Source organism: Ostrinia furnacalis, unplaced genomic scaffold (assembly GCF_004193835.3).
Source record: "Ostrinia furnacalis isolate ACB-3 unplaced genomic scaffold, ASM419383v2 OfSCF3271, whole genome shotgun sequence".
Taxonomy (NCBI): Eukaryota; Metazoa; Arthropoda; class Insecta; order Lepidoptera; family Crambidae; genus Ostrinia; species Ostrinia furnacalis.
In genome coordinates, this window is record NW_021133510.1 from 249141 (window position 1) to 277048 (window position 27908).

The 27908-nt window shown below is 39.3% G+C and overlaps 1 protein-coding gene across 1 annotated transcript; it reads left to right on the plus strand.

Moving 5' to 3' along the window:
* Window positions 1-202: 202 nt before the first annotated feature.
* Cds (CDP-diacylglycerol synthase) lies at window positions 203-27908 on the plus strand. The gene is made up of 10 exons (XM_028311309.1): window positions 203-413; window positions 487-611; window positions 6210-6306; window positions 6455-6631; window positions 9278-9470; window positions 19120-19286; window positions 19767-19919; window positions 23810-23938; window positions 25278-25412; window positions 26786-27908. The coding sequence occupies exons 1-10, from the start codon at window positions 339-341 to the stop codon at window positions 26876-26878; spliced, it is 1344 nt and encodes a 447-aa protein (XP_028167110.1). The 5' UTR covers window positions 203-338; the 3' UTR covers window positions 26879-27908.

Consider the following 27908-nt stretch of genomic DNA (forward strand, 5'->3'; position numbering starts at 1 on the left):
TTCAACGAAAAAGGAATATAATATTTTTTCCAGCCAGTTAGTTTAATGACATTTTCAATTTTCATCAGAAAAACGTATCTTTCTTATCGATAGGTATTTTTTAAACAGTTTAATATTTGACGCTCCATAACGTTAACATTTTGGTAAATTAATAGTAGTTTCCTAGTTTTGTTTGCAACATTAAAAAAAAAACAAGTTATTGATTTTTCGTTTGACATGACAAGTCGGAAAACATCGACTCGTCTTGTCGTTGTATTTTTCTAATCGTAAATGGATTAAATATACGAATTTTGCGGAATAATATTGTTGTGGCATTTGTGTTGTGATTGTGATTAAAAATGAGTGAAATTAGGCACCGACGTGGGGAAGGCGACGGCAACGATAAAGTGGAAACTGCTGGAGAATCTGACCATGTATTTTTTTTTGTACAACAATATTCCGTTCGTGATTAATATTGGCGTTGTGTTTATTGTTATGTATTTTTAGGTTGATTCGGAGGAAGAGAAGGTGTTAGAAGAGAAGTATGTGGATGAAATGGCGAAGTCTTTGCCTCAGGGCACGGACAAGACGCCTGAAATTCTCGACTCTGCCTTGTCTGGTCTTTCTTCTAGGTGTGTATGGTTTCCATTGTACGATTTGCTTTCAAATATTCAGTATTATTCTTGGACTTTCAAAGCCTTGGTCTGAGTTCAAACGTCACTGTTGTTTAACAAAATTATTATTTTTACATTCATTAATTTTTAAACAGTTTTATGATAAAAAATATTAAAAAACTCAATATAGGTTGGTATCGCACAGTTCCGTAATATTTCCTAAACAAGTTCTAACTCAAGGCTACTGAACTTAATCTTATTTACATAATGGAATATCAAATGAAGTTTGTTAAAATGACCACAGTTTCGAATGTTAGTGATTGCACTGTTGGATTTTTTTTATTTTTGTGTCTAAAAATACTTCTAATTTAGTGCATGAATTGTAAGATTATTTTTAACAACCAGTCTGTTTATTTCTCTGGACTAGCAAATATTTGGAGATTGGTGTACCTATTAATAATTATTGAATATGTAGTTTTTTTTATTATTATTTATTACTAGCTGTGCCCGCGACTTCGTCCGCGTGGAATAATAATAACACAACATTCTAGCTGAAGAACAGAAAGGCTGCCGTCAAAACCACAAAGGTTGTAAAGAACAATTAACAATAGACCAAGCAATACTTAAACATGCACATAAATACAATAAAGATTTACACGTAACATATATAGATTATAAAAAAGCTTTTGACAGTGTCCCTCATTCTTGGCTGATTCGAGTGCTCCAAATTTACAAAATTAATCCCACAATAATAACGTTTCTGGAAGATGCCATGACTAAATGGAAAACCGTTTTATCTTTATCTACTAAAAATACTAAAATCAGTACTGGTGAAATACAAATTAGTAATGGCATTTTCCAGGGAGATTCATTGAGTCCTTTGTGGTTTTGTTTGGCGCTAAACCCACTATCTACATTATTAAATAACTCTAAGTGCGGCTATAACCTAACTAAAGAAACAAAAATAACACACTTAATGTACGTCGATGATATCAAGCTATTTTCAAATTCAAATGAAGACATGAGACACTTAGTAGATTTGACAGCTAATTTTAGTGATGATATACATATGACTTTTGGAGTAGAAAAATGCAAAACGTTACACATTCAAAAAGGTAAAATAATAGCGGGAGACTACAATATACAAGAAGACTTAAATATAACAGCAATGACTACCATAGCTGGGCACCGTTAATCAAATAGTTAACTTCGTTAATCGTTAAACCGTTAATAAAAAAGTTAACTTCGTTAAACGTTAAAACGTTACATTTCGCAAGATTTAACGCAAGTTAACGTTAATCGTTAATCCGTTAACACATGATAAATAATGATAATAAAACGAAAAAAATAATTGTATGCAAGGTTCAAATAATTTCGGAAGCTTGTATCGCGCATGGAATTTATTCCACTTTTATGTTTGCGCTACAAGCTTTCGAAATTATTTGAACCTTGCATAAGTACAATTATTTTTTTCGTTTTAGTACAACTGCATTTCAGAATAAAAGCTTGTTTTTAAAAAAGTTTTTTAATTATTATAATTTTATTTTATACTTTTTAGTAGTATCTCAATCTCAGAGCCTTGTTTCAATTACAAATCAATACAATTTTGCACCAAAGTGCTCGAAAAGACAAATCCAGCAAACCCAAACTCGATAAGTTTCCACCGTTTCGTTTAGGAATTCCTATGGCCACCTCCTGACTCCATCATCAGGACCCTGGACATCATCCAGTACTAAATAATAATAATAATTATACAAAATCGAATAGTACCATTCACAAGGCAGTTATAGAATTAGACGAAAACTTTACCCCACTTAACCTCTTGGATACAGATAAGATCTATCAGACAGCAGAGCAGGCAGAGCAGGAAAAAATAGAGACATGGCGAAAGAAACAATTACATGGCAGACACATACACGACCTAGAGCAACCTCATGTAGACACTGAGGCTTACAACAAATGGCTTAAAATTGGTTATTTGTTCCCTGAGACTGAAGGCTTTTTGATAAGCATTCAAGATCAGGTTATAAATTAAATACCAAAAATTACAGGAAGCACATAATAAAAGACCCCAACGCACAGGATGATCGCTGCCGAAAATGCCATAGATACCCGGAAACCATTCAACACATTATAAATGCATGCCCATTATTAACCCAAAATGATTACACACAGCACCGGCATAACCAAATCGCTCACTATGTTCACCAGAAATTAGCTATTAAACACAAACTAATTTCCGAAAAATCTAAACCATATTATCAATATGAACCGAAGACTGCTGGAGAGTCCCAGTTACAGAATGTACTTTGACCGAGCCATCTTGACAGACCGCACCATTCATTGCAATAGACCCGACATCACCTTGGTAGACAAAGTTAATAAGATTGCATATCTAATAGATGTAGCAGTACCTAACACCCACAACATCAAAAATACTATTTCGGAAAAAATACATATACTCAGAATTAAAAGAAGAGATACTCAGAATTTGGAAGCTTAACAAAGTTTACATTGTGCCATTGGTGCTCTCCAGCACTGGAGTAATACCTAATCATCTGCTTAATAGCCTTAAAGTTGTAGATCTCCACGAAAATTGTTATATCACGATGCAGAAAGCGGCAATACTGAACACCTGCCGTATCGTTAGGCGGTTCCTACAGGATGAACCAACTATTAATGGAAGCAGCTTCACGGCAAATATTTGATAAATCTATGGATCAGATACTTGGCTTGGCCCGTATCTGGTCTAACTTTTACCAGCATTAATGCTGTGATATAATATATCACATAAAATAATAATAATAATAAATACTGATTATTGCACACCAGATAAAAAACAGAAAGAAAAGGAACACTTATGGTACAATGAGGCGGTCTAATCGCTATGAAGCGATCTCTGCCAGACAACCTATGGAGAAGACAGTGGAGAACCTATGGAGACTAAAGTGCTCGAAAATACAAAACCAACGAACCCAAATTCGATGCGATGCCGCCGTTTTATTTAGGAGTTCCTTTGGCCACCTCATGACTCTATCATCAGACCAGCTCAATGATACCATAACATTGCATTGTCATCGTACTTACATAAGTATACCAAATTTCAGCTCAATCGGTTGAGGAAAACTGGTCTTAAATTCAGTTGCAAGAGTTGTCCCACACATACTAACAAGTGTCGTTAGTGAACTTAGTGATCCTGGTTACAAAAACTGTTATTTTGGGTTCTGGAAGTTCTGGAAGCCCGAACGTACTTGTCAGAACGCGTTTTTCTAGCGTTTTTTAGGGTGCCTGCTGTATCTTTTTGGTAAATAGTAGGTACTGGATTAACGATTAACGGACTTAGGATAATTTAACGGAAGTTAACGAGTCCGTTAACATTTTTTAAAGTTAACTTAAAAGTTAATCCGTTAATAGAAATGTTAACTTCGTTAATTAACGATTAACGGATTAACGAGTTAATGCCCAGCTATGACTATGAACCAGGCAGGTGTCCCGTAGTCTCCATCCATAGCCCAGTAACCAGTCCATCCATCCTTCATCCATAACCCTAGTCCATTCTCCAATAACTGCAATAGCTCCTGTGCACAGGCTGGGGATGGTCTCTGGCTACATCCCATGATATAGTCAGAGACTAGATCCAGCATGTGCACCACTTTCACTTTTGTCGATTATTTTGCGCTTAAAACGGCCTCTACGTGTTGGATCTGTATCCCCACGCAAGCCTTATAAAGGACCGGGCCACTTTTGACCCGTGAGCTCCAAAGCGTACAAACATAATAATAATAATGAAAACTTAACTCACTTGGCATGAGCCCGTGAGTTATGGTTAAAACCGAAGACCATAGGAACTTCGAGTAAAAATAAAGAAAACATAATAATAATAATAATAATAATAATAATAATAACTGCAATAGACCCGATATCACCCTGGTAGATAAAGTAAATAAGATTGCATTTCTAATAGATGTAGCAGTACCTAACACCCACAATATCAAAAACACTATTTCAGAAAAAATACACAAATACTCAGAGTTAAAAGAAGAGATACTTAGAATTTGGAAGTTAAACAAAGTGTACATTGTGCCACTGGTGCTCTCCAGCACTGGAGTCATATCCAACCATTTGCACAATAGCCTGAAACTTATAGATCTCCACGAAAATAGCTATATCACGATGCAGAAAGCGGCAATACTGAACACCTGCCGCATCGTTAGGCGGTTTCTACAGGATGAACCTACAAATGTACCAGTAATTTTATAAACTTATATTATAGACCAGATACTTGGCTTGGCCCGTATCTGGTTTTAATCTTACCAGCACTAAAGCTGAGATAAAATATACAAACAAATAATAATAATAATAATAAAGTTTATTTCGGTAACTTTTACACATTTTTCATTACAAGTATTTGGGGCTTCCCATTAAGCAACCAGTTTTGCTTGTGTTAGGAAGCTCCGCTCTTCTATGTATAGTAAAATTACAAAATAAATGATACTATTAGCAAAAGCGTTAGTGCCATAACTAATACGAANATTAATTCTGTTATAGAATGCTTATGCAAAATTTTAAGTAGATTGGACGAAGGAATCTCGTTATTTCATACAAACTATGCCCCTCCTTTTTACCTCCTTAGGGGTAGAATTTTGGAAAATCCTTTCTTATCAGATGCTTACGTCATACAAAGAACACACCGTCCAAGTTTCAGGTCTTTACGATCAGATCAGATTTCAAAACTGCGATATCTCCTAAGATATTTATTGAAATCGAATGGTGTAAAGGGCAAGAATGTTTAAAATTAAATACATGTGGTGAATAATTTATTTATTTGGATAAGGATTAATATCATGTTTATAAAAACACCTTCGCAAATAATGCATTATTTTAAAACAGATTTTTTTTGCATAAAAATGGTTACTATGAGCCAACCTTAAAAGATAGACATATGCTACCGCGGACTTTTTTAAAGAACTTTTAAAGGGGAACAATCCTGTCATACATGATTTTTGCGAAACTTTAACCGTTTACGCAGCGTCAGCTCTCAAAAGGAAAAAAATCACTGATTTGAAATATTCTTGATTGGTGCTCCGCTCCTATTGGTCTTAGCGTGATGATAAATAGCCTAAAGCCTTCAGGAACTAACGGGCTATCCAACACAAAAAGAATTTTTCAAATCGGTCCAGTAGTTCCTGAGATTAGCGCGTTCAACCAAACAAACAAACAAACAAACAAACAAACAAACAAACAAACTCTTCAGCTTTATAATATTAGTATAGATGTAGTTCGTTGTTACTAATCTACACTAAAGATTAGATCCAAGCCTGTGATTTGTCCAATTAATAAAATAAAATCAATGGCAGACTTGAGTTTTGAAGCTGGTGTTGTTTTAAACCCAATCTTGTACATCTATCACTGATTGACTGACGCACTCATCACGAAATCTCAGAAAGTACAAGTGCTAGGATTCTCAAATTTTGCATGGTGGTTCCTTTTAGAATGTAGGTGCTCACTAAGAACGATTCCACGCGTACGAAGTCGTTAATAAAGTTATTAATAAATTGTAATATGGAAAATTTATATTTGTACTGTATGTTAAAATATTATATTTATTTCAAATAGATGGAGAAACTGGGTCATTCGAGGCATCTTCACCTGGTTAATGATCGGCGCATTTTGTCTGCTGATCTATGGCGGTCCTTTGGCTCTTATGATTACGGTAAATATACCACAGATATTTAAATTAATAATGACAATGATAAATCATAAAGATTTTATGTCATAGAGACACTTAGTTACCGCTGGTTATGTCTTTAGTTGTGTTGATTGTTTAGTATTTTACATCTAAAATATATAATTATTTCCAGGTACTATGTGTACAAGTAAAATGCTTTGAGGAGATCATCAACATAGGCTATGCTGTGTACAGAGTCCACGGCTTGCCATGGTTCCGTTCCCTCTCATGGTACTTCCTACTGACTTCCAACTACTTCTTCTATGGGGAGAATTTAATCGACTACTTCGGTGTTGTGATTAACAGAACGGTGAGTGTCTGAAAATAATTAATCATTAATTTTAAAGAATTTACATATCATTATTATTCACCAAAGAAATTATTCAAATTAACAAGCTTATTTCTGATTACCTGTAATATAGGCTATCGCAGAAATCTCAGTTGCTTATCAGCAAATATGTGAAAACCTAAAGAAAAACAATCGGATATTATAAATAACATTTATTTATGATAAGAGTTTAAATTGCTCACCTTTGAGTAAATAAATTACCTTAGTATAGACTTGTATCACAGAATAATAATAAGTACTACGTACTTGTATCAACTTTTTTGTCAAGTTTTCTCAAATATTTTAAAGCGCAGTGTCTGGTTTTTTGCAGGGGACACTGTAGTGTTACACTTAAAATAAAAATATTGCGATTTCATAAGAGTTCAAACACCTCAAACTTTAAATATGTTGATAAGATAAGCTGATAATCTTATCATGTTAAATAACATTGCCGATTAAGTACCCAAGTTACATTTATCACTTCGACGATATCTACGGATATTAAACGTCTGTCGCGTAGTTTGTCAGTCAGTTGTGTCATGCTGATAGTCGATACTTTGCGGGAATTATTAAAAATGAATGAAGTCATACCTAACAATGATTAACTTCCTATCTTTGAATATTTTCTTTGACACATTACTCATACATCATACGATATCACGCCACATTTGACTATCTAACGACAATCATCGTAAATTATATATTATTGAAAGAAATAATATAATATCGTTCTTTATGGTGATGAGCCAAACTACCATATTTAAAGGTCATTTGTACCCATTTACTACCCTGTTATAGTGGTAAACATGATTAAAATATCTTAAATAAAAATAAATATCTTTGGACATTTTACACTACGCTTCTAGTCCCAAACTAAACTCTTTTATCCTAACAAGGTTTTTTTAAAATGGCAAAAAGAAGGTTATTGTAACACAGGAAGATTTAATGAAGGCTACTGACAACGCCACTCTTGTGTTGGAGTTTTGGGCTGACACTGTGTAGGTTTATTGTCGACACGACAAGAAGAAGAAGTAACTTAGCTATTTATGCTTTTATTCTTATCAGGTCAATTGTTTCCTAAACATAACATAGTACAGAATTAAAATGGCTGATAAACCTGCTTAATTAGTAACATGTACCTAGTTAAATCGAGGCCACTTTAATTTGCCAGTTAATTAATGAAATTGATTAAGCATTCCACATTTTGTGTCTACCACTATTTCAATTTGTTACATGTCTATTGATTGCCAAAAATAATCGATTTACTTTCTTGTTTGTATCATTTATATCAATATGATTAATAAAATAAAAGAATACTTAGCTTTCCAATCTTAATACATACTCAGTAGGTAACTCAGTAATCAATTGATTATATTAATTAACTAACAGCCAGCCATTTATTAGAGTTCAAATTAAATATTTTGACTAATCGCGTCGTCCGATTCTTTAAAAAAAATGTTTCAAGATCAATTAGGTACAAGAATATCTAAGTCGCAAATAGTTTATTTAAAGTAATCCAATAAAACAAAGTTATAAAAACAATTAAGTTATTAACCATTTTGTTATTTCCCAAAGGTATGCCGAAGTAAATATGTTTACTCCACTTTGTATCGGCTGCCCATTTACGAGATTGGTTATTGAACACATTAGGTACTTGGATTAATCGTTTTCTGATACTAAACTTGCGATCGTATACCATTATGCTAAGACTTAAAGTAGGTATATTTGCAATGATGTATTGTAGGCACCTTGCGTAAAGTTTTATCACGAATAGAAATAGCGGCTGCGTCAAAACTTGTAGAAAAAAAGGAAAGGAGTTCCCTTTTTTCTCAATGAGGGCTATCGTTTTAGCGCTCACCAGTTAGCGCCACTGTAGAGTAAGGTCCTGCACTTGCTAGTAGCGAAGACAGTGGCACCAACTGGTGAGCGCTAAAGTGGTAGGAGGACTATCGCATTTGCACTCATCAAGATGGCGCCACTGTAGAGTAAGGTCCTGTCAATCGCCAGGGGTGCCAACTGTTAAGTATAAAAACGATAGCCCGTATTTCATTATAATGTCGATGTACGCTAATCCGTCGGGCTATGTCAGCGACTTTAGTTCGTTTATGGATCTCATTTATGATTCGATCTCGTAAAGAAATATAAATACCGAGCATAGCCCTCTCCATAGCCTGCTATAATTTTTGATCATCATCATCCCAGCCATAGGACGTCCACTGCTGAACATAGATCTCCCCCAATGCTTTCCATGTTGCCCGGTTGGTAGCGGCCTGCATCCAGTGCCTTCCTGCTACCTTTACGATGTCGTCCGTCCACCTTGTGGGTGGACGTCCACGCTGCGTTTTCCGTCATATTTATTGCTAAAGCCCGGTCCGTGAGCACGTAGAATTTTGTCCAATGACCCCTAGCTACCCATCCTTATCGCTCGCGCGTAATTATATTGCTGTCGCGACTGTGCGACTGGCACCCGCAGTGAGTGTGCGAGCGCGATAACAACATCATTACGCGCGAGCGATAAGGATGGGTAGCTAGGGGTCATTGGACAAAATTCTACGTGCTCACGGACCAGACTATAGGTATTTCCTACTTAAAAGACATCTTAAAACCAGCCAAAAATCTTGTCCACAGGACTACCTCAAGTTCCTAGTGACGTACCACCGCTTCATTTCGTTCAGTCTCTACTGCTGCGGGTTCGTCTGGTTCGTGCTATCGCTAGTGAAGCGCTACTATATGCGGCAGTTCAGTCTGTTCGCTTGGACGCATGTAGCACTACTCATCGTGGTCACACAGAGTTACCTCATCATCCAGAACATCTTTGAAGGTAAGGATCTTTACAGCAGTTAACTTAAGAGCACATTTTGCTAAGTAAGACTAAGTCCTGGTGACGCGCGATAACCCCGTGGTTTCTTTCTAGGTGGTTGTCACTGGCGACATAGGTACAGACAGACAGCGAAAAGCGACTTTGTTTTATACTATGTAGTGATGTAGTCGTATAGCTACGGTACGATATAATGGCTGATCAGATTATGTCATCCAAAACAGCTTTAAAATTAACTAATCTGCAATTAAATTAACCAGAAGCAAATATGAGGAGTTTAAAACTAAATAATGCTTTCTCTTCATTGTAAAGCGGATGTCAGGCCAAGGAAATATACATCTTAGTGCTAGAAAACGTCGTTTTCGTCGTGACCTCTTTATGTGGTTAAGGCTGAGATGCTATCGCCAGATTTTGAACTTTAGGCAGAGGATATACGGTTCAAAAAGATGAAGAGTTGTATTGTTATGGTAGATAATTCATTCCTCCTGCAATGATAAAATAATCTACCTACACAAAACTCTTTTGTAACGGTACTGAGGTCAACCTATTTGCGTAAACTTACGCCTCATCGCTGTCGACATTGGCCAAACGTAGGTATTTTAACAGTAGATATTTTTAATGTAAAATGACATACTAATTTCTCTGGAAGTGCCTAAATTCGAAGGAGCAGATTTTCTCAAAATGTTGAACTGTCCAGTTAAATATTGCTATTATGGAACTATCGCATAATTCAGTCAGTGCCTGAGGTATTTAAGCAGCACTGTAGTGTTTTTGTCAGCGAGACTAGATTTGTATGCACTGTCAAGTCATAATGTGTTAATCCCACTCATCCCATACAAATATGATTCGCTAAAAAATGCGATTCTAAAATTCGCTGCAACTTAATAAAGCATACGCGAAATTCATCTAACAAATCCCCGCTCCGTTTTCTTCAGGAGTTCCAGACGTAGCGAAACGATCCCAAATTCGCAAGTCTATTGTGATTCGTGAGTTGTAGAGTCCCAACTCACACCATAACGGTCATCGAACTCTCATTCGATTGCACCACGCAGTTTATAATTGACCTTGTTCAATAAAACACGGGCTATTAATAATAAGGTATACCTTATCGCTTTTGTTTTTGTTACCTACGTTACTCGATGTTTACGTTTAATGCCCTGCGTTTGAGAAAAACAACTTTATGTTACACTTATTATTGATTTATAACCTTCATGTACCTGAATAGGTTAAGCATAGAGCCCACTGTGATAATGATTTATCACCCTTTTTACCTATATTTATGAATATATTTGATAACCTGACGCCTAGTAATTAAATTCGTCGCGGGTTCCGATCTTCCAATAAGACAGTAAGCTACCCAAGCTTCAATGGTTGGGTTTCATTGGAGGCTAAACTGTGGATCCTGATTATACAGGAGTTGCAGTGATGGGAAAGAAAGGTAGAATTGGTCCAGTTCTTCATCAGTGAAGGCAGTTTCTTGGTCAGAAGTAGGATAGTACCAGGAGCAAGCGGTGATTGGAAAGAAAGGTAGAATTGGTCCAGTTCTTCAGCAGTGAAGGCAAGTTTCTTGGTTTGAAGTAAGATAGTACCAGGAGCAAGCGGTGACGTAAGCCATAGGCGGGATTTTCCACATAATCCTCATTGACTCTGTTTCTCAACTTTTTTGGGGATGGGAATGAGTAGAGAAAGCCTACGATACCCCATAGTTGATGGGGAGAGTCAATGGGAATAGTGATTTGTTGATGAACATCAGTTCTTCTAAACTCAAAACACCTTTGGACTAATGTTCGACACTATTCTCGAAAGATGACAACAAACAAAAAAAAATGCGCCAATATATCTTAGACAACCGTATTGACGTCAGAACGACATCACACATACAACAGAAACAACAAGAGACTAGTAGCAATTGTTTGCATTGATACAAACGACAATAGCTGCGATAAGACAGTTCTGTACCATGCATTGTCACGGACGGGGAAGCCTCATAGAATCTAGGGCAGGGCGGAGCTTAGTGGTCAGACGGAGCGGTTTGTGGCGCTTAATACATTCAAACAAAATGAAGCAATAAAGAATTAAAAAAACAAAAGAAGTAGCAATAATTGTTAGCATTGATACAAACAACAATAGGTGCGATAAGACAGTTCTGTACCATGCATTGTTACGGACGGGGAAGCCTCATAGAATCTAGGGCAGGGCGTAGCTTAGTGGCCAGACAGAGCGAATTTTGTGGCGCTTAATACATTCAACCAAAATGAAGCAATAAATAATTAAAAAACAAAAGACAAGTAGCAATTGTTTGCATTGATACAAACAACAATAGCTGCGATAAGACAGTCCTGTGTGTTTGCATTGTCACGGACGGGGAAGCCTCAGAGAATCTAGAGCAGAGCGTAGCTTAGTGGCAAGACGGAGCGATTTTTGCGGCGCTAAATACATTCAACCAAAATGAAGCAATAAATAATTAAAAAACAAAAGACAAGTAGCAATTGTTTGCATTGATACAAACGACAATAGCTGCGATAAGACAGTCCTGTGTGTTTGCATTGTCACGGACGGGGAAGCCTCATAGAATCTAGGACAGGGCGTTACTTAGTGGTCAGACGGAGCGATTTTAGCGGCGCTTAATACATTCAACCAAAATGAAGCAATAAATAATTAAAAAAGACAAAAGACAAGTAGCAATTGTTTGCATTGATACAAACGACAATAGCTGCGATAAGACAGTCCTGTGTGTTTGCATTGTCACGGACGGGAAGCCTCATATAATCTGGGGCAAGTCGTAGCTTAGTGCCCAGACGGAGCGATTTGCGACGCTAAATTAATTAGGTTCAATGCCGAGGTCGCGGCTAAGCCAGTACGGAATCTAATCTTTATTATGATAGTAATATAAATTAAAGTGCTTATGTCTACACTTTTTATTAATTATTATAACACAATACAAAACTACCAGTAGGCCGCGATAAGCCAGCCCGTCTTGTCGTTATTTTAATTTGTTCCACTCATAAGTTTGGATAAATACAGTTCTTTAGAATAGAAAAATAATATTGTAAAAAATAACAGTGATTTTTCACCAAAATCCAATTGTTGTGATATTATTTGGAACAATTTGGCTCATGCATGACTTTATTCATAATTTAATCTTAAGGAAAATGTGCCATTGACAATAGGACCGTTTTATTGGGACTGCATATTGAAATACATTTTGAATACTTCTTTCCTATTCAATTTAAACTGGACGGCGGTAATTGTCTGATTATCCTGTTTTGGTGGATTGAAAAAAGCTGATTGACCCTAACGCCCGTATTCACAAACAATGCTTGCTTAAGTGAAGCAGCAAATCGAACGCACAGCGTTGAATAGAGCTCTGTGATTGGTTCGTGTGTCATCCTGTGCGTCCACGCGCACTGTGAGACATAGAAATGTTTGTGAATACTGGCGTAAGTATAATAATTTACTTGACATCTTATAGAAGAAGAAAGAGAAAGAAAGACAATAATTTTATTTTGGCAACAACTGATTCAGGCAACAAAGACATACATTAAAAAAATTACTAAGTTGCCAAAAAGGTCACCCACTCAGTAATATCTTGACAGTGTGACTGCCAAGACACTGATTTTCAGTGGGTGCCTGTATGCAGCGCTACACAACTAAAACAGAAAGAAGAAGAAAAAAAAAATAATAAAAACCTTATCTTTTGGTAACCTTATCGCCATCTATTGCTCCTTAGAGAAATACAATTCCGCTACTCGCTCATACAGTAGTGCCACCTTTACCCACTCACATGTTGTTACGCGGGAAGCTGACAGAAATAGATCACTTTGCCAGTCGGCGTGAATCAGCCGAAAGCAACAAAACAACATATTATTATGTACAACAGCACAACAAGCTCCACACTGGCAACTTATTCCGTTGTGATAAGTGCTATTTTGAGGTATTCCTCGAAGCGCACCTATGTTTATTAAAATACGTCGTGTCTACTAAGGGGGGACGATTTTTCAATCGTCAGATATATTTTATCTGATGAAGAATAAATTTGTCATTTTGACATATTTCCCATGTATCAGGGCAACATAGCATAGGTGCGCTTCAAATAGTTCGTGACTCCCAGTGGCCAAAAAGTTGACAACACAACATTATTCCAATTGTAACAAAGACATGGTTGCACATAGGCTACTTTGGATATCACTATTGAGGCTGACTGTACTCATGTTAATGTGTACTCCGAGTTAATGACTGTTTTGCTGCAACTGCAGTTAGAGGCTGATTAAATGATTATAGAGTAGATCCTTATGCTGCATATTGCATAAGGGTGTACTTAGCCACTCTATAATCTTTGTGTTAACTACTTGGAGACTTTTTTAAATCTCTGTGAGAACTGTTGATGCTAATTTATTTGTCCTGTAAGCCTAGGATGCGTGCCGCGATAAGCGGTTATCACGCCATTTTATCGATTTTGCCTATACATTTTAACGTCGATCAAGTATATCACGGCGCGCATCCTAGCCCGGCTGGTAGAAGTTAGTGCCTAAAAAAAGTTTCTGGCCAGTAGAGAAAATTATCTTGCATTTTTTTTGCCATGCTCATTTTGAGCACGTTGGTAAAGTTTGATATGACGGCTTTTAGGCCGGCCAACGCGAAAGTGGCACATTTTTAGAGTGCTAGCTCTAAAAATGTGCCACTTTCGCGACACAAGACTTTGATTTGCTCAATGAATATGACATGGGGAAAGCCATATGTATCTCTCGTAGAACTGACAACCGTTGTTTGCACGGCCATTTTTCCAGAAGGTTCTCGACGCGACGCATTGGAAGACATAGTAGAGCCCGATCGATGGCCTAGTTAGGGTTGCGGGAAGCCAGAGATTTTCGCCGTGGGGTTCTATAGGCGAAGCCAGTAACAGTGTACTGACAGTTGCGATAAATGCTAATTTTGCAACAAAAAAATATAGTTGGATGTGCTGCCGACTGTATTACTAGGGGCTGCAATGGGGAAGATCTTGGACTGGATTTCATCTGATGGAGAAAGAGATCAGGTCAAAGGTGGAAGCGAACTTTACCCGGAATGATTTACATCAGAGGAACTGGCTATCTTACCTCCAAAAGCCGACACACAACAATATTGTTGTTATGGCTTAGTTAATTTGGTGATGGCAAGGACCTACCACCTACCAAGTATACACCGGAAGCTATTTAATAGGTCATTAGAATTCAGCGTCATTTGTTACCATGACTTAGACCTGACTTCTCTGGTTTTATACTCTTCATACATCAGAACTATTTTCATAAATTCGAAAACTGAACCAAGTCATACTAAAAATACCCTGTTGTTATCTTGACCATGAACTGGAATGTAAGTAAAATGTACGCGTCTAAAAACAAACCATTCGAAATTTCTCGATGGCGCGTAGAAGCGAGGAAGCGATTATTCCGCAAGCGACTTCCGAAGCGTTTACGAGTGGTTGGGCAATAGGGGCAGCCCTGAAGGGTTAGCTACAAAGTGCTCTTTTTGAACCATTAAACGAATTTTACCTGTTACATAGTTTATTAAGGCCCAATTCGACCAAACTTTTATCCGAGAATAACTCCTGGTATAACTGGCACATTGACAGTTTCAGTATGGGAAATATGTCAAAATGTCGAATAACTGACGATTTATTTTGAGATTAATGCCTCCTGCCTGACTGACTCCTGTTTGTTCGCGTCCACCCTGAAGGGCATTTTAAGTGTCAATGCTTGGTCATTTCTGCGAAATGAACTGTCGGTTTTTGCGAAAAGAAAGTTTTTTAAGGACTTAAATATAAGCCACACATGTTGTATTTATATGGCTATTGGTGAATTTTTTTTTTTCAAATTAGTCCAGTAGTTTCGGAGCATATTCAATTTAGACATAAACAAATTTTTCCTCTGTATAATATTGTGTAGATTATTTTAGTTGGTAAATTGATGTCTGGAATAACACAGCTATTACAATTTAACTTGACAATTCGCAGCGATGAAAATATGTCGGTTGGCCGGTTTTTCGAGGTCGAATGTGTTTGCCCTTCATTCAGTAGATTGTAGCCACGAGGGCAAACATTGTAACGAGTTTTGATCGCCGGATTTTAGAGGATTATATTTTACTAAAAACGTCATATCAAAGTAAACATTGTGGCATCCTGTGCCGCTGTAAAAGGTAGGTACTATAAATACTTAATATTATAAATCTGAAGAGTTAGAGCTAATCTCAGGAGTTACTGGTTCGATTAAAAAAAAAAGCATTGGATGGATAGCTCAATTATCGAGGAAGGCAGGCTTTTTACACCACCCTACAGCCAATAGGGATGGAGCAGTAAAGAAAAATGTTGCAAAATCGTGAAATATTATTCAAACTATTTTTACGCGTACAAGGTCGCGGGGACGTTTAGTTTTGGAATAAAATTGTTGTGCTGTTGACTCTACTATTCTTCCTAACGTATTAAGTTTTTAGGTAAGTTTTTCTCACGAATTTCCATAAAAATATAAAGTGAATAAAGCAATATATCGCGTCTGGGTTTTCAAAGCCCATATGACACCGGCTCTGACGTGTAAAGAGGGTCTTTATTGTCAGGTAAGTTGACACGGACTATAAAGTATTGGGCTAGTCTAAAATAGAACCAACAACGAGGGATCGATAACGCTCTCCCGCTGCCTTCTGAGTATTTATGTCATGTTGGGTTAACTAATTTTCGTCGGGATAAAGTAAGATGAAGAACCTGTTATTTTTCCTTAAGTCCTTAATGGTCTGTTAGAAACTTATCTATAGATTATTATCTACAACTTTGCTTATAAATATTTCGTAAGATATCTGACAGATGAAGAATCCGATAATGCGGTAAACCCGTTAGATAGGTAGAAGCTTTTATTTGTCAGATAGCGTTTCATTATGTCAGATATAAAACTTTATTTGGAAATGAAGAACTGGGCCTTAGGTCTTACAAATAATGGTTTTCTTAGATAAGCTGGATTTTTAATAAATTATACTGTTTTTAACTGTTGTAAAACATATTATTTAATAATTCTCTGATCTATTTTTGCATCAAACACCGCATTTTACGTCCCTTACCATCGTTAAGCAACATTCCGCCATATTGTTTACGTAGTTCACACATGCCGATCTTAACCCCGTAGATCTCGGTAATCATTATTATTAGATTTTTTCAGCTGAACTCACACACATATTCAAAATCGTACTCAGTGTCAGTGAACAAGGGTCAAAATTTGAATGATCAAACCAGTATGGATTATTTGGTTCCACGAGTTGTAAACGAAATAAAACCATATAAATCTCAACGTTTATTTTTTAATTAGGTATAAAGAGATCACGATTACAATAAAATGATTGGTGCGTTCGATGCGTTCTGCCAAGTAGACAACGCTTGCCATACAAACTGTGCTTAGTGGTGAAAATCAGTGGCTAAATAAGTTCTCTAATACCTCCCTCGAAACAAAACCGAATGAAAGTGTAATTTATTCATTCTGTCGTCAAATAACTTGATTAATACCGCCACCCGTAACGCGGTGGTTATAATTTAACGTGGACTTTAGAACGGCCTATTGTATGCAAATTAAATGGAAGACCAATGCTCATTGTACCTCTAATGTGCCTTGCGCGATTTTCAGACAATTTTGACAAATATTTGTATTTCTTTCGTAGTACAAACAAACTAATATGACATCAGTGACAGTGGTGTAGAAAACTATGGAGATATTTTATTATTACATCGACATTTCTATCAAAAGTTTTAACTGAAACGCCTTAATGTTGCCAAAACTGTAGTAAAATCTCGCAGGCCCTTTTTCATAACCTGCTATTTTTAAGTTCTACCCTTTTTATGCTTCGTCAAATATGTCCTTATGCTAAGGTCGTAGTCACTTTTTCCATCCTTCATGTCAATGTCATCATATTTTTCTCGGTCAGAATTTTGCGATTAAAAATATCCCTTTACGACATTGGACACCAAAAAAAGGGCAACGCAGATAAGCCATGATCATGTTAGAGTCTTACTGTTAGACTATCGACGACTCTCCACTCTCCAGGTATAAAAAGTACCACATGCATTATAAAAAGTATTCAAAACATGCCCAAGTGCCACATATCGGTCCATAAACCTGGGATAGGCTATCGATCCATTTGCAGTTATCATTTTATCTGGTGATCGCAAACACTGACTGCGATTCTTATCGCGTAACGTACTCGCGAGCTGAAGACGCGTAATATTGTAAATGAGAAATATACGAGTAAATTGCATTGTGCTATATTTATCATCCATCATCATTTTAGCCACACGACGTCCACTGCTGAACATAGGCCTCCCCCAATGATTTCCATATTGCCCGGTTGGTAGCGGCTTGCATCCAATGCTTTCCTGCTACCTTTATGAGGTCGTCGGTCTCCCTTTCATCATCATCTTCATCTCAGCCATAAGACGTCCACTGCTGAACATAGGCCTCCCCCAATGCTTACCATGTTGCCCGGTTGGTAGCGGCCTGCGTCCAGCGCCTTCCTGCTACCTTTATGATGTCATCGGTCGACGTCCGACGCCGCGTTTTCCGTCTCCCTTTCTGTTTATGCAATAAAGATTAAATAGCTGACGGATTTCAATAATTGAAGGGTCATCGACCTTTTTTATAGAGTAGCAAGCTATTCCATAAGTAGATCACCGTCGATCGAGATAAAACCTTGTCGCCAATGACAACCAGTTAAAAATCCATTAGCAACCCCACTACGCAAACTATTTCTAATTTGTCTCTCTCACTCGCTCTGATTTACCCACTGGAGAGAGTAAGAGACAGACAGCCAGTTAAATATCCATTACTAGACCCTACTACGCTATCGATTTCGAAATTTGTCTCTCTCACTCGCCCTGATTTACCCATCGGAAAGACCAAGAGACAATATTTACGGAGTAGACCACCAACAAAACTGGGTTTTGAAACAATCCGCACTGATTGGTCATAATGCGTCTGCCAGTGCGCGTGCACTGAACTATGATTTACGATAAGCCTCGTAATTGTCGGTTTCGCGTTGACTTGAGTAGCTCTCAAGTTCAACAGCTAGCTAGTGGCGGTTGCGATAAGACAATATTTGAATTCTACAGCAATGAGAGTTGTTATGATGTATGAATATGAATTTGCGTATTGATTTTCAATAACTGTCATCACTTTGGGTTGGTTTAAGTTGATTGCTAATTTGTAATTATTTTTACCTACATTGTCCCCGATGTATCATCAAGCATCATCGTCCCATCTCACCTGATCTAAACTAACACGAATCTATATTTGTCTCTGTTCAATCAGAGAGAGGGGTTGTACATTATCAAAGGATTTCAGTCCTCAAATCTGAACTATTCACTCGTCAAAATTATAAAAGGTTACCCGGGACGAAAGCAACTATGAGGCTAAAGTGGCCAAGTGTCATCTGTTGAATCATAAAAAGCAATATTTCTCTATGCTTTAAGAGATTACACTTTGTTCAAAATACATCAGATTAAGAATAAAACCAATTTAGTCACTTTAGCCTCATAGTTGCTTTCGCCCAGGGTGACCTTATATGAATTTTTGTTTTTTTCGAACATAACATTTTCCACATGTTTAATTGAATTACGTCATTAATTTACTAAAATCTCTTCCAGGACTGATCTGGTTCATAGTGCCGGTGTCGATGATAATCTGCAATGACGTCATGGCGTACGTGTTCGGATTCTTCTTCGGGAAGACGCCTCTCATCAAGCTGAGTCCCAAGAAGACCTGGGAAGGATTCATTGGTGGTGGATTCTCCACTGTCATATTTGGACTTGTGGTAAGGAAACTCTTTTATTCCTAACATATCGGCAGGTGGTGAGCAGAAATGTTGAAAAATTCGGTCACCGTTGTCAGCCTTTTATAGACAGAAAGAAATATAACACTTGTAGACTTGGGCACGTTTAAGTCGGATCATCAGAATTCTCCACTGCCATGATCAAGGAGCTTTATTTGAGGTTTTTAAACAAAGCTATTGACACCTGGAACTAATCAGATATACATATCTGTGTTAGTAACCTTTGATGATGGCAATATTTTTTCTTTAAGTTTTAATATACCTTTATTATTCTGCTTTGCACTGGAGAGAATGCGATCTAGGACTTCGAACTCCTTCTTTACTCTTCTGATTAATATCGTCGCAGGCGGGCATTTAATCTAGATCCAGATATAAAGATGCAGCAGTGAGAATTCCAAATGAGAATATTCCCATTCTAGATGTTAACTACCACCTCAACGTCAATAACCTGCATTGTTACAGCTATCCTACATGATGTCCCAATACCCGTACCTGGTGTGCCCGATCGAGTACTCGGAATCGCTCGGCCGCATGACGATGGACTGCGAGCCGTCGCAGCTGTTCCGTCTGCAGGAGTACACGCCGCCTCAGTTCGTGCAGCCTGTCATGAAAGTGGTGAGTTTCCTTAGCATTTGACGATATCTTCAACTTAGAGGAGGGAAAACGCAGCGTGAGACGTCCACCCACAAGCTGGACCGACGACATCATAAAGGTAGCAGGGAAGCGCTGGACGTAGGCCGCATCAATCAACATGGAAAACATTGGGGGAGGTCTATGTTCAGCAGTGGACGTCCTATGGCTGATGATGATGATGAACTAAGAGGAGGCATATGCATTACACATCAGTCCAGTATCTATCCACATCAAGGAAGCATGGCCTGAATCTCACTTTATGGAAAGTGATGGTGCGGCTGAAGGTGGAAGGTTGCTGTGCCCTAATTGGCTCCACATTGATCTGTTTGAATTGTAAGACCCAAATGTGGTGGAGCAATAAAGCATTGAGTATTGAGCATCATCCGGAATCCTCAACCAAAGAGGAACTAGCTATCTTACTTCCAACTGCCGGAACACAACAATGCTGTTACATTGTTGTTGTGGTGACAGATTAAGGTAAGACGGTGGTAGCTAGTGAACAAGCTTGAAACCGAACAGAAATATCTGCCCCTACTTGGAATCGAACCAGGGACCTCTGGATCTGAAGCAGATAGACTTACCACTAGACCACAGTAGCGGTAGACAGAGACAGTTGTACATGATGTCCCAATACCCGTACCTGGTGTGCCCGATCGAGTACTCGGAATCGCTCGGCCGCATGACGATGGACTGCGAGCCGTCGCAGCTGTTCCGTCTGCAGGAGTACACGCCGCCTCAGTTCGTGCAGCCTGTTATGAAAGTGGTGAGTTGCCTTAGCATTTGACAATATCTTCACGTATCTTAGAGGACGGAAAACGCAGTGTCACCCACAAGCTGGACCGACGACATCATAAAGGTAGCGGGGAAGTGCTGGACGCAGGCCGCTACCAATCGATCAACATGGAAAACATAGGGGGAGGTCTATGTTCAGCAGTGGACGTCCTATGGCTGAAATGATTATGATGATGATGAACTTAGAGGAGCATTACATATTAGTCCAGTCATCTATCCACAACGAGGAAGCTCATGGTCTGCATCTCACCATGGAAAGAGATGGTGAGCCTGAAAGTGGAGGCGAGAATCATCTGGAATCCTCAACCAAAGAAGAACTGGCTATCGTACTTCCAACTGCCGGACCACAACAATGCTGTTACATTGTTATGGTGACAGATTTAGGTAAGATGGTGGTAGCTAGCCAGGCAGACTTGAACCAGCTTGAAACCGAACAGAAATATATGCCCCCACTTGGAATAGAACCCGGGACCTCTGTATCTGAAGCAGATGGACTTACCACTAGACCACAGTAGCGGTAGACAGACCCAGTTGTACATGATGTCCCAATACCCGTACCTGGTGTGCCCGATCGAGTACTCGGAATCGCTCGGCCGCATGACGATGGACTGCGAGCCGTCGCAGCTGTTCCGTCTGCAGGAGTACACGCCGCCTCAGTTCGTGCAGCCTGTTATGAAAGTGGTGAGTTGCCTTAGCATTTGACAATATCTTCACGTATCTTAGAGGACGGAAAACGCAGTGTGAGACGTCCTGGACAAGCTGGACCGACGACATCATAAAGGTAGCAGGGAAGCGCTGGACGTAGACCGCATCAATCAACACGGAAAACATTGGGGGAGGCCTATGTTCAGCAGTGGACGTCCTATGGCTGAAATGATGATGATGATGATGAACTTAGAGGAGGTATATGTTCACCATTACATATTAGTCCAGACATCTATCCACAACGAGGAAGCTCATGGTCTGCATCTCACCATGGAAAGAGATGGTGAGCCTGAAGGTGGAAGCGAGAATCATCTGGAATCCTCAACCAAAGAGGAACTGGCTATTTTACTTCCAACTGCCGGAACACCACAATGCTGTTACATTGTTGGTATGGTGTCAAATTTTGGTAAGATGGTGGTAGCTAGCCAGGCGGACTTACATGCTTGAAACTGAACAGAAATCTGCCCCTACTTGGAATCGAACCCGGGACCTCTGGATCTGAAGCAGGTGGACTTACCACTAGACCACAGTAGCGGTAGACAGACCCAGTTGTACATGATGTCCCAATACCCGTACCTGGTGTGCCCGATCGAGTACTCGGAATCGCTCGGCCGCATGACGATGGACTGCGAGCCGTCGCAGCTGTTCCGTCTGCAGGAGTACACGCCGCCTCAGTTCGTGCAGCCTGTCATGAAAGTGGTGAGTTGCCTTAGCATTTGACAAATCTTCACGTAACTTAGAGGACGGAAAACGCAGCGTGAGACGTCCTGGACAAGCTGGACCGACGACATCATAAAGGTAGCAGGGAAGCGCTGGACATTAGACCGCATCAATCAACATGGAAAACATTGGGGGAGGCCTATGTTCAGCAGTGGACGTCCTATGGCTGAAATGATGATAATGATGATGAACTTAGAGGAGGTATATCTTCACCATTATATATTAGTCCAGTCATCTATCCACAACGAGGAAGCTCATGGCCTGCTTCTCACTTGGAAAGTGATGGTGAGGCTGAAGGTGGAAGGTTGCTGTTCCCTAACTGGGTCCACATTGATCTGCTTGAATTGTAAGACCTAAATGTGGTGGAGCAATAAAGCATTGAGTATTGAGCGTCATCCGGAATCCTCAACCAAAGAGGAACTGGCTATCGTACTTCCAACTGCCGGAACACAACAATGCTGTTACATTGTTGTTGTGGTGACAGATTTAGGTAAGACGGTGGTAGCTAGTGAACAAGCTTGAAACCGAACAGAAATATATGCCCCTACTTGGAATCGAACCAGGGACCTCTGGATCTGAAGCAGGTGGACTTACCACTAGACCACAGTAGCGGTAGACGGACCCAATTGTACATGATGTCCCAATACCCGTACCTGGTGTGCCCGATCGAGTACTCGGAATCGCTCGGCCGCATGACGATGGACTGCGAGCCGTCGCAGCTGTTCCGTCTGCAGGAGTACACGCCGCCTCAGTTCGTGCAGCCTGTTATGAAAGTGGTGAGTTTCCTTAGCATTTGACAAATCTTCACGTAACTTAGAGGACGGAAAACGCAGCGTGAGACGTCCACCCACAAGCTGGACCGACGACATCATAAAGGTAGCAGGGAAGCGCTGGACATTAGACCGCATCAATCAACATGGAAAACATTGGGGGAGGCCTATGTTCAGCAGTGGACGTCCTATGGCTGAAATGATGATAATGATGATGAACTTAGAGGAGGTATATCTTCACCATTATATATTAGTCCATTCATCTATCCACAACGAGGAAGCTCATGGCCTGCTTCTCACTTGGAAAGTGATGGTGAGGCTGAAGGTGGAAGGTTGCTGTTCCCTAACTGGGTCCACATTGATCTGCTTGAATTGTAAGACCTAAATGTGGTGGAGCAATAAAGCATTGAGTATTGAGCATCATCCGGAATCCTCAACCAAAGAGGAACTGGCTATCGTACTTCCAACTGCCGGAACACAACAATGCTGTTACATTGTTGTTGTGGTGACAGATTTAGGTAAGACGGTGGTAGCTAGTGAACAAGCTTGAAACCGAACAGAAATATCTGCCCCTACTTGGAATCGAACCCGGGACCTCTGGATCTGAAGCAGGTGGACTTACCACCGTCGAAAAAATTATCATAAGCGTGATCCTAAGTACAAAACTGTAGGTGTGTGTACAAAACTGTATTACAATATAGTGAAACAAAATCTAGAATGTTACATTGTCTACCTGCAGACACAGTGCAGCTAGTATCTGTTTTCATGGTATGTATCTAATGGATACATTAAAACACCCATTACCCATTCAAGCAATATTTGCTAGCAATTTGCTTGGTATATAATTTTGCTATATTTATAAACCAATTCCTGTTCTCTCCACAGCTGGGCATGGAGAAGTTCAACATGTACCCGTTCATGATCCACTCGCTCGCACTCAGCATCTTCAGCTCGGTCATCGGGCCGTTTGGAGGCTTCTTCGCGTCTGGATTCAAGCGCGCGTTTAAGATCAAGGTGAGCTGTTATTTATTTATTCTTTAACGTCATTCAAAATGGTAACAGTGTTATTAGTAGTAAGTAGGTATGTATTTCTTGTAGACTGCAGTCTCCTATTAAACGTGTCACGTTTCTATAGACGTCCATACACCGATGTCAAAATCTGAAAGAGACTACAACAGTAGGTACATTTCTAGCGATAGAGCAGATTTTTTTTTTTATGCAAGACAAGGCAGGTATTTGACTGCAATCGCACCCGGTGTTAAGTGAGGTCAGGCCTGGCTCACTCCGCGCGGTACATCCGATAATTACCTACAGCGAAGCGCCCCGCCGGCGGGTATTATATCAGTCGAGTGTCACGCGCGCGCCCGTCAGGACGCTGGCGTGCGTTGTAGTACCTAATTGTATGTTCGAAGTATTATTTAAAAATGGACATAAAGAGAAAGAAATATTATTGTGCGGCGTTCGGGTGTTTAAATTCGAAAAGAAATCTACCGGATTTATCTTTTTTTTCGCTTCCCAAAGATGCTGAAAGGTATGTTGGCCATGTAGGTAATCAATAATTCTTAGGATAGTATAGGAACCTAACCTACCATGACTACTGCTCAGAATGCGTTCGTTCGTTTCAGCCAATCAATGACGTCCACTGCTGGACAAAGGCCTCTCCCAAGGTTTTCCATAATGAATGCGTACTTACCTACATACGTACTCATTACAAATAAGTAGATTAATTATTTTTTTACTAGACACTACTAGACAGCAACCCTAACAGCGTACGAAGAGTTCAGAGGCACGCGATAGAAAAAGACAAAACTTGTAGGTGAATAAAATTGTCGGTACGTAGTGCTGTGCGAGCTGAATTCCACTGTATCGCGTCGTAGCAAGACTCGCATTTATTTAAATCGTCTTGCGGAGTAATCCTTCTGTACCTGTACTATTACTTATTCTGTGGTGAGGTGCAGTCTAGGATGGTACATGATAATCGGCCCTGTCAAGATAACTCGCAAAAAAAGGTCCGGATTATTGTATTCAGGAAAGACAGCAGCAGGCAGCGAATTCCAGTCCCTAGCTGTTCTATAGGACCATTCTCACTCATCCTGTGAATAACATGAAGCGACTTAAGGTCAAATTTTAAATATCAGGCCTCCTCAACCCGTTTAGCCAGCCTGTAGAATACATCCTTCGTTTGCCTCTAATTAGTTAGAGTCGTTTTCCTGTCCTAGACATTAAATTATCTGATGATGACGAATCCTCGATTTGCCTCTAAATTAGAAAGATTTATGGTCCTGTAACAGAGACCAAAATTAATTATGATGATTCCGAGTCCCATTGTAATTTGTTCCTTGTTTTTTCCCAGGACTTCGGCGACGTGATCCCAGGTCACGGCGGCATCATGGACCGCTTCGACTGCCAGTTCCTCATGGCCACGTTCGTCAACGTCTACATCACCAGCTTCATCCGCACCGCCACGCCGCAGAAGCTGCTGCAGCAGGTATCATCGTAATCAGTGATTATGTTCATCATAGAATTCAGGACCGGTCGTTGAGGAGAGGAAATAAGAGAGAGAGAGAGGTTCGTTCGTTCGTTTCAGCCGAAAGACGTCCACTGCTGGACAAAGGCCTCCCCCAAGGATTTCCACAAAGACCGGTCCTGTGCCGCTCGCATCCAGGCACCTCCCGCGACTTCACCAGATCGTCGGTCCACCTAGTGGGAGGTCTGGCTACGCTACGTCTTCCGGCTCGTGGTCGCCACTCAAGAAATTTCCTGCCCCATCAGCTCTACGAGCTATGTGCCCCGCCCACTGCCACTTGATTTTAGCGATGATTTTTTGGGCTATGTCAGTCACTCTGGTTCTCCTACGGATCTCCTCATTTCTGATTCGATCACGCAGGGAAACTCCGAGCATAGCACGCTCCATCGCTCTTTGGGTGACCTTGAGCCTTCTTATGAGGCCCATAGTATGCGAGAGAGAGGTAGATATTCATTATTCTAAAGCGCAGAGTAGGAGTACCCCCACGAATGGTATACCAATATGTGAAAATCAGGCTTCCCCAAACCATCTGGTCAGCGTAGGGAGTGTAGGCCAAATTAATGCTCTATTCGCCTCTGGTACAGTGACAATAGCCCAATAGCAGAGTAAATACAAATACAATTCGGCGCAACACCCCGCTAATCCACGCTAAATTTTGTCAGTGTGTGCGTGCGCGCCGCATACGTATTGGCGCGCTCACATACAAACCGCGCTCGGTGCGTTTCTATGAAGATGACCTACTCATTTGTATTTACTCTGCCAATAGTGTCGGTGTCGGTCGGATTAGGATTGTGGATTCGAAACTTGTCGTGACCTGGACTATTGTGGTAAACCCAACAAGCATAATATTAGATTACCACCAGAGGTTAACGGGACGTTAAAAAATATGTTAGGGCCACCGTAATCAGAGTGGAAACGATAAGTGATCTCACTCGATTATTCTTAAACTTTACAAGATATCGAAAAACTATTACTATGTATATTGTGTAATATTATGTTGCTTTACCAAATGTATGGAAGCTGGAAACATTGAATTTTCAGATAGATCCAGTTTATTCTGTAACCTGCTATTGGGGCCGTTTGAAAGAGCTCATGAAGCACTTTCAGGATCAGTAACTAGTTTTTTGATATCGTGTATAGTTTAGAAATAATCGAGTAAGATCACTTATCGTTTCCACCCTGTATACGGTTGGCGCCTCTGTCGAATAAGTTCATGTCACTCTCTAGTGGCTTAGACAGTGGCGCGAACTAGTCAAGTGAAAATACTGTAACCCTTTATTAATAGCTCAATGAACAAACGATCCCCTTAATTACGATACTAATCTGCTTTCCAGGTATACAACTTGAAACCAGAACAGCAGTTGCAGTTATTCTACGCTCTCAAAGAGTCCCTGGAACACAGGAACATACTCAACTTGGTACCTTAAACGTCTAGGCCAGCCCCAGGTATCTCACCTTTAAATTAACCAATATTGACTACTAAATTGTACGTGGGACTTTACACTTGGCGGTCGGAACGCTGCGTTTTTAAAACCGCATGAAGTAAAAGTAAAGTTTATGTTGGTTTGTTGCAAAATCATCTACAGTATTGAATCCTCTTTAGTTATTTCTATAGGTTATTTTTCAATAAATTGAATATTTTAATTTTCTGTGATAATATAATATGCATGTATACAAATTAAATACGTGTATGCAATTTTTCTTTCGTTCACAGCTGTATGTCAGCATTTGACAGATCCAACAATTGAAAAAATACCTTAAAAGTAGTTTCTCATTGAGAGCATTTGTGTGTAAGGCCCTTCATCCACTTGCTATGATTTAAGTATAATACGGTAACTTTATATATTCGTTTTGAACTTTACAACAAAGAATTCTAGTTAAAATTGAGTCTTGGCCTATTACATTACACGCGAAGGCTTCCAATGGGTAATCACCTTTACTATTTTATCCTTTTGTTCTTACATTAGGCGTTTCGCGTTTGACCGCCAAGTGTGACGGTGCTGTAAGGTTGACATATCGTGTGTACCTTGAAAAGATAAAAAACATATTCTAGTCCGTGATTACTGAATCATTTACTATGATACATAACAAATTACTAGTAAGATTAAAACATTCACCGTGAACTTCCTTGATATCTTCGATATGTTACAAAATATCAAAGTGAATGATTCAATTCTATATAGCAAATATATTATTTATCCAGATGCGGTTAAATACCTGGATTTAACTTAATATACGAATAGGGTCTACATAGATTTTAATAGTGAAATATTAATAATAATATAAAACATCTTATAATATTTGAAACCAATACACAGTCAGAATCGTCTTACATTCCATTATGACATCGATTTATATTATTACCACGAAAGTTAAGAAATATCTTCCAAATATACGTTTTTTTCACGCGTTTGTAAAATCGGACTGTGTAAAGGTTTCTTTATTGACATAAAAACT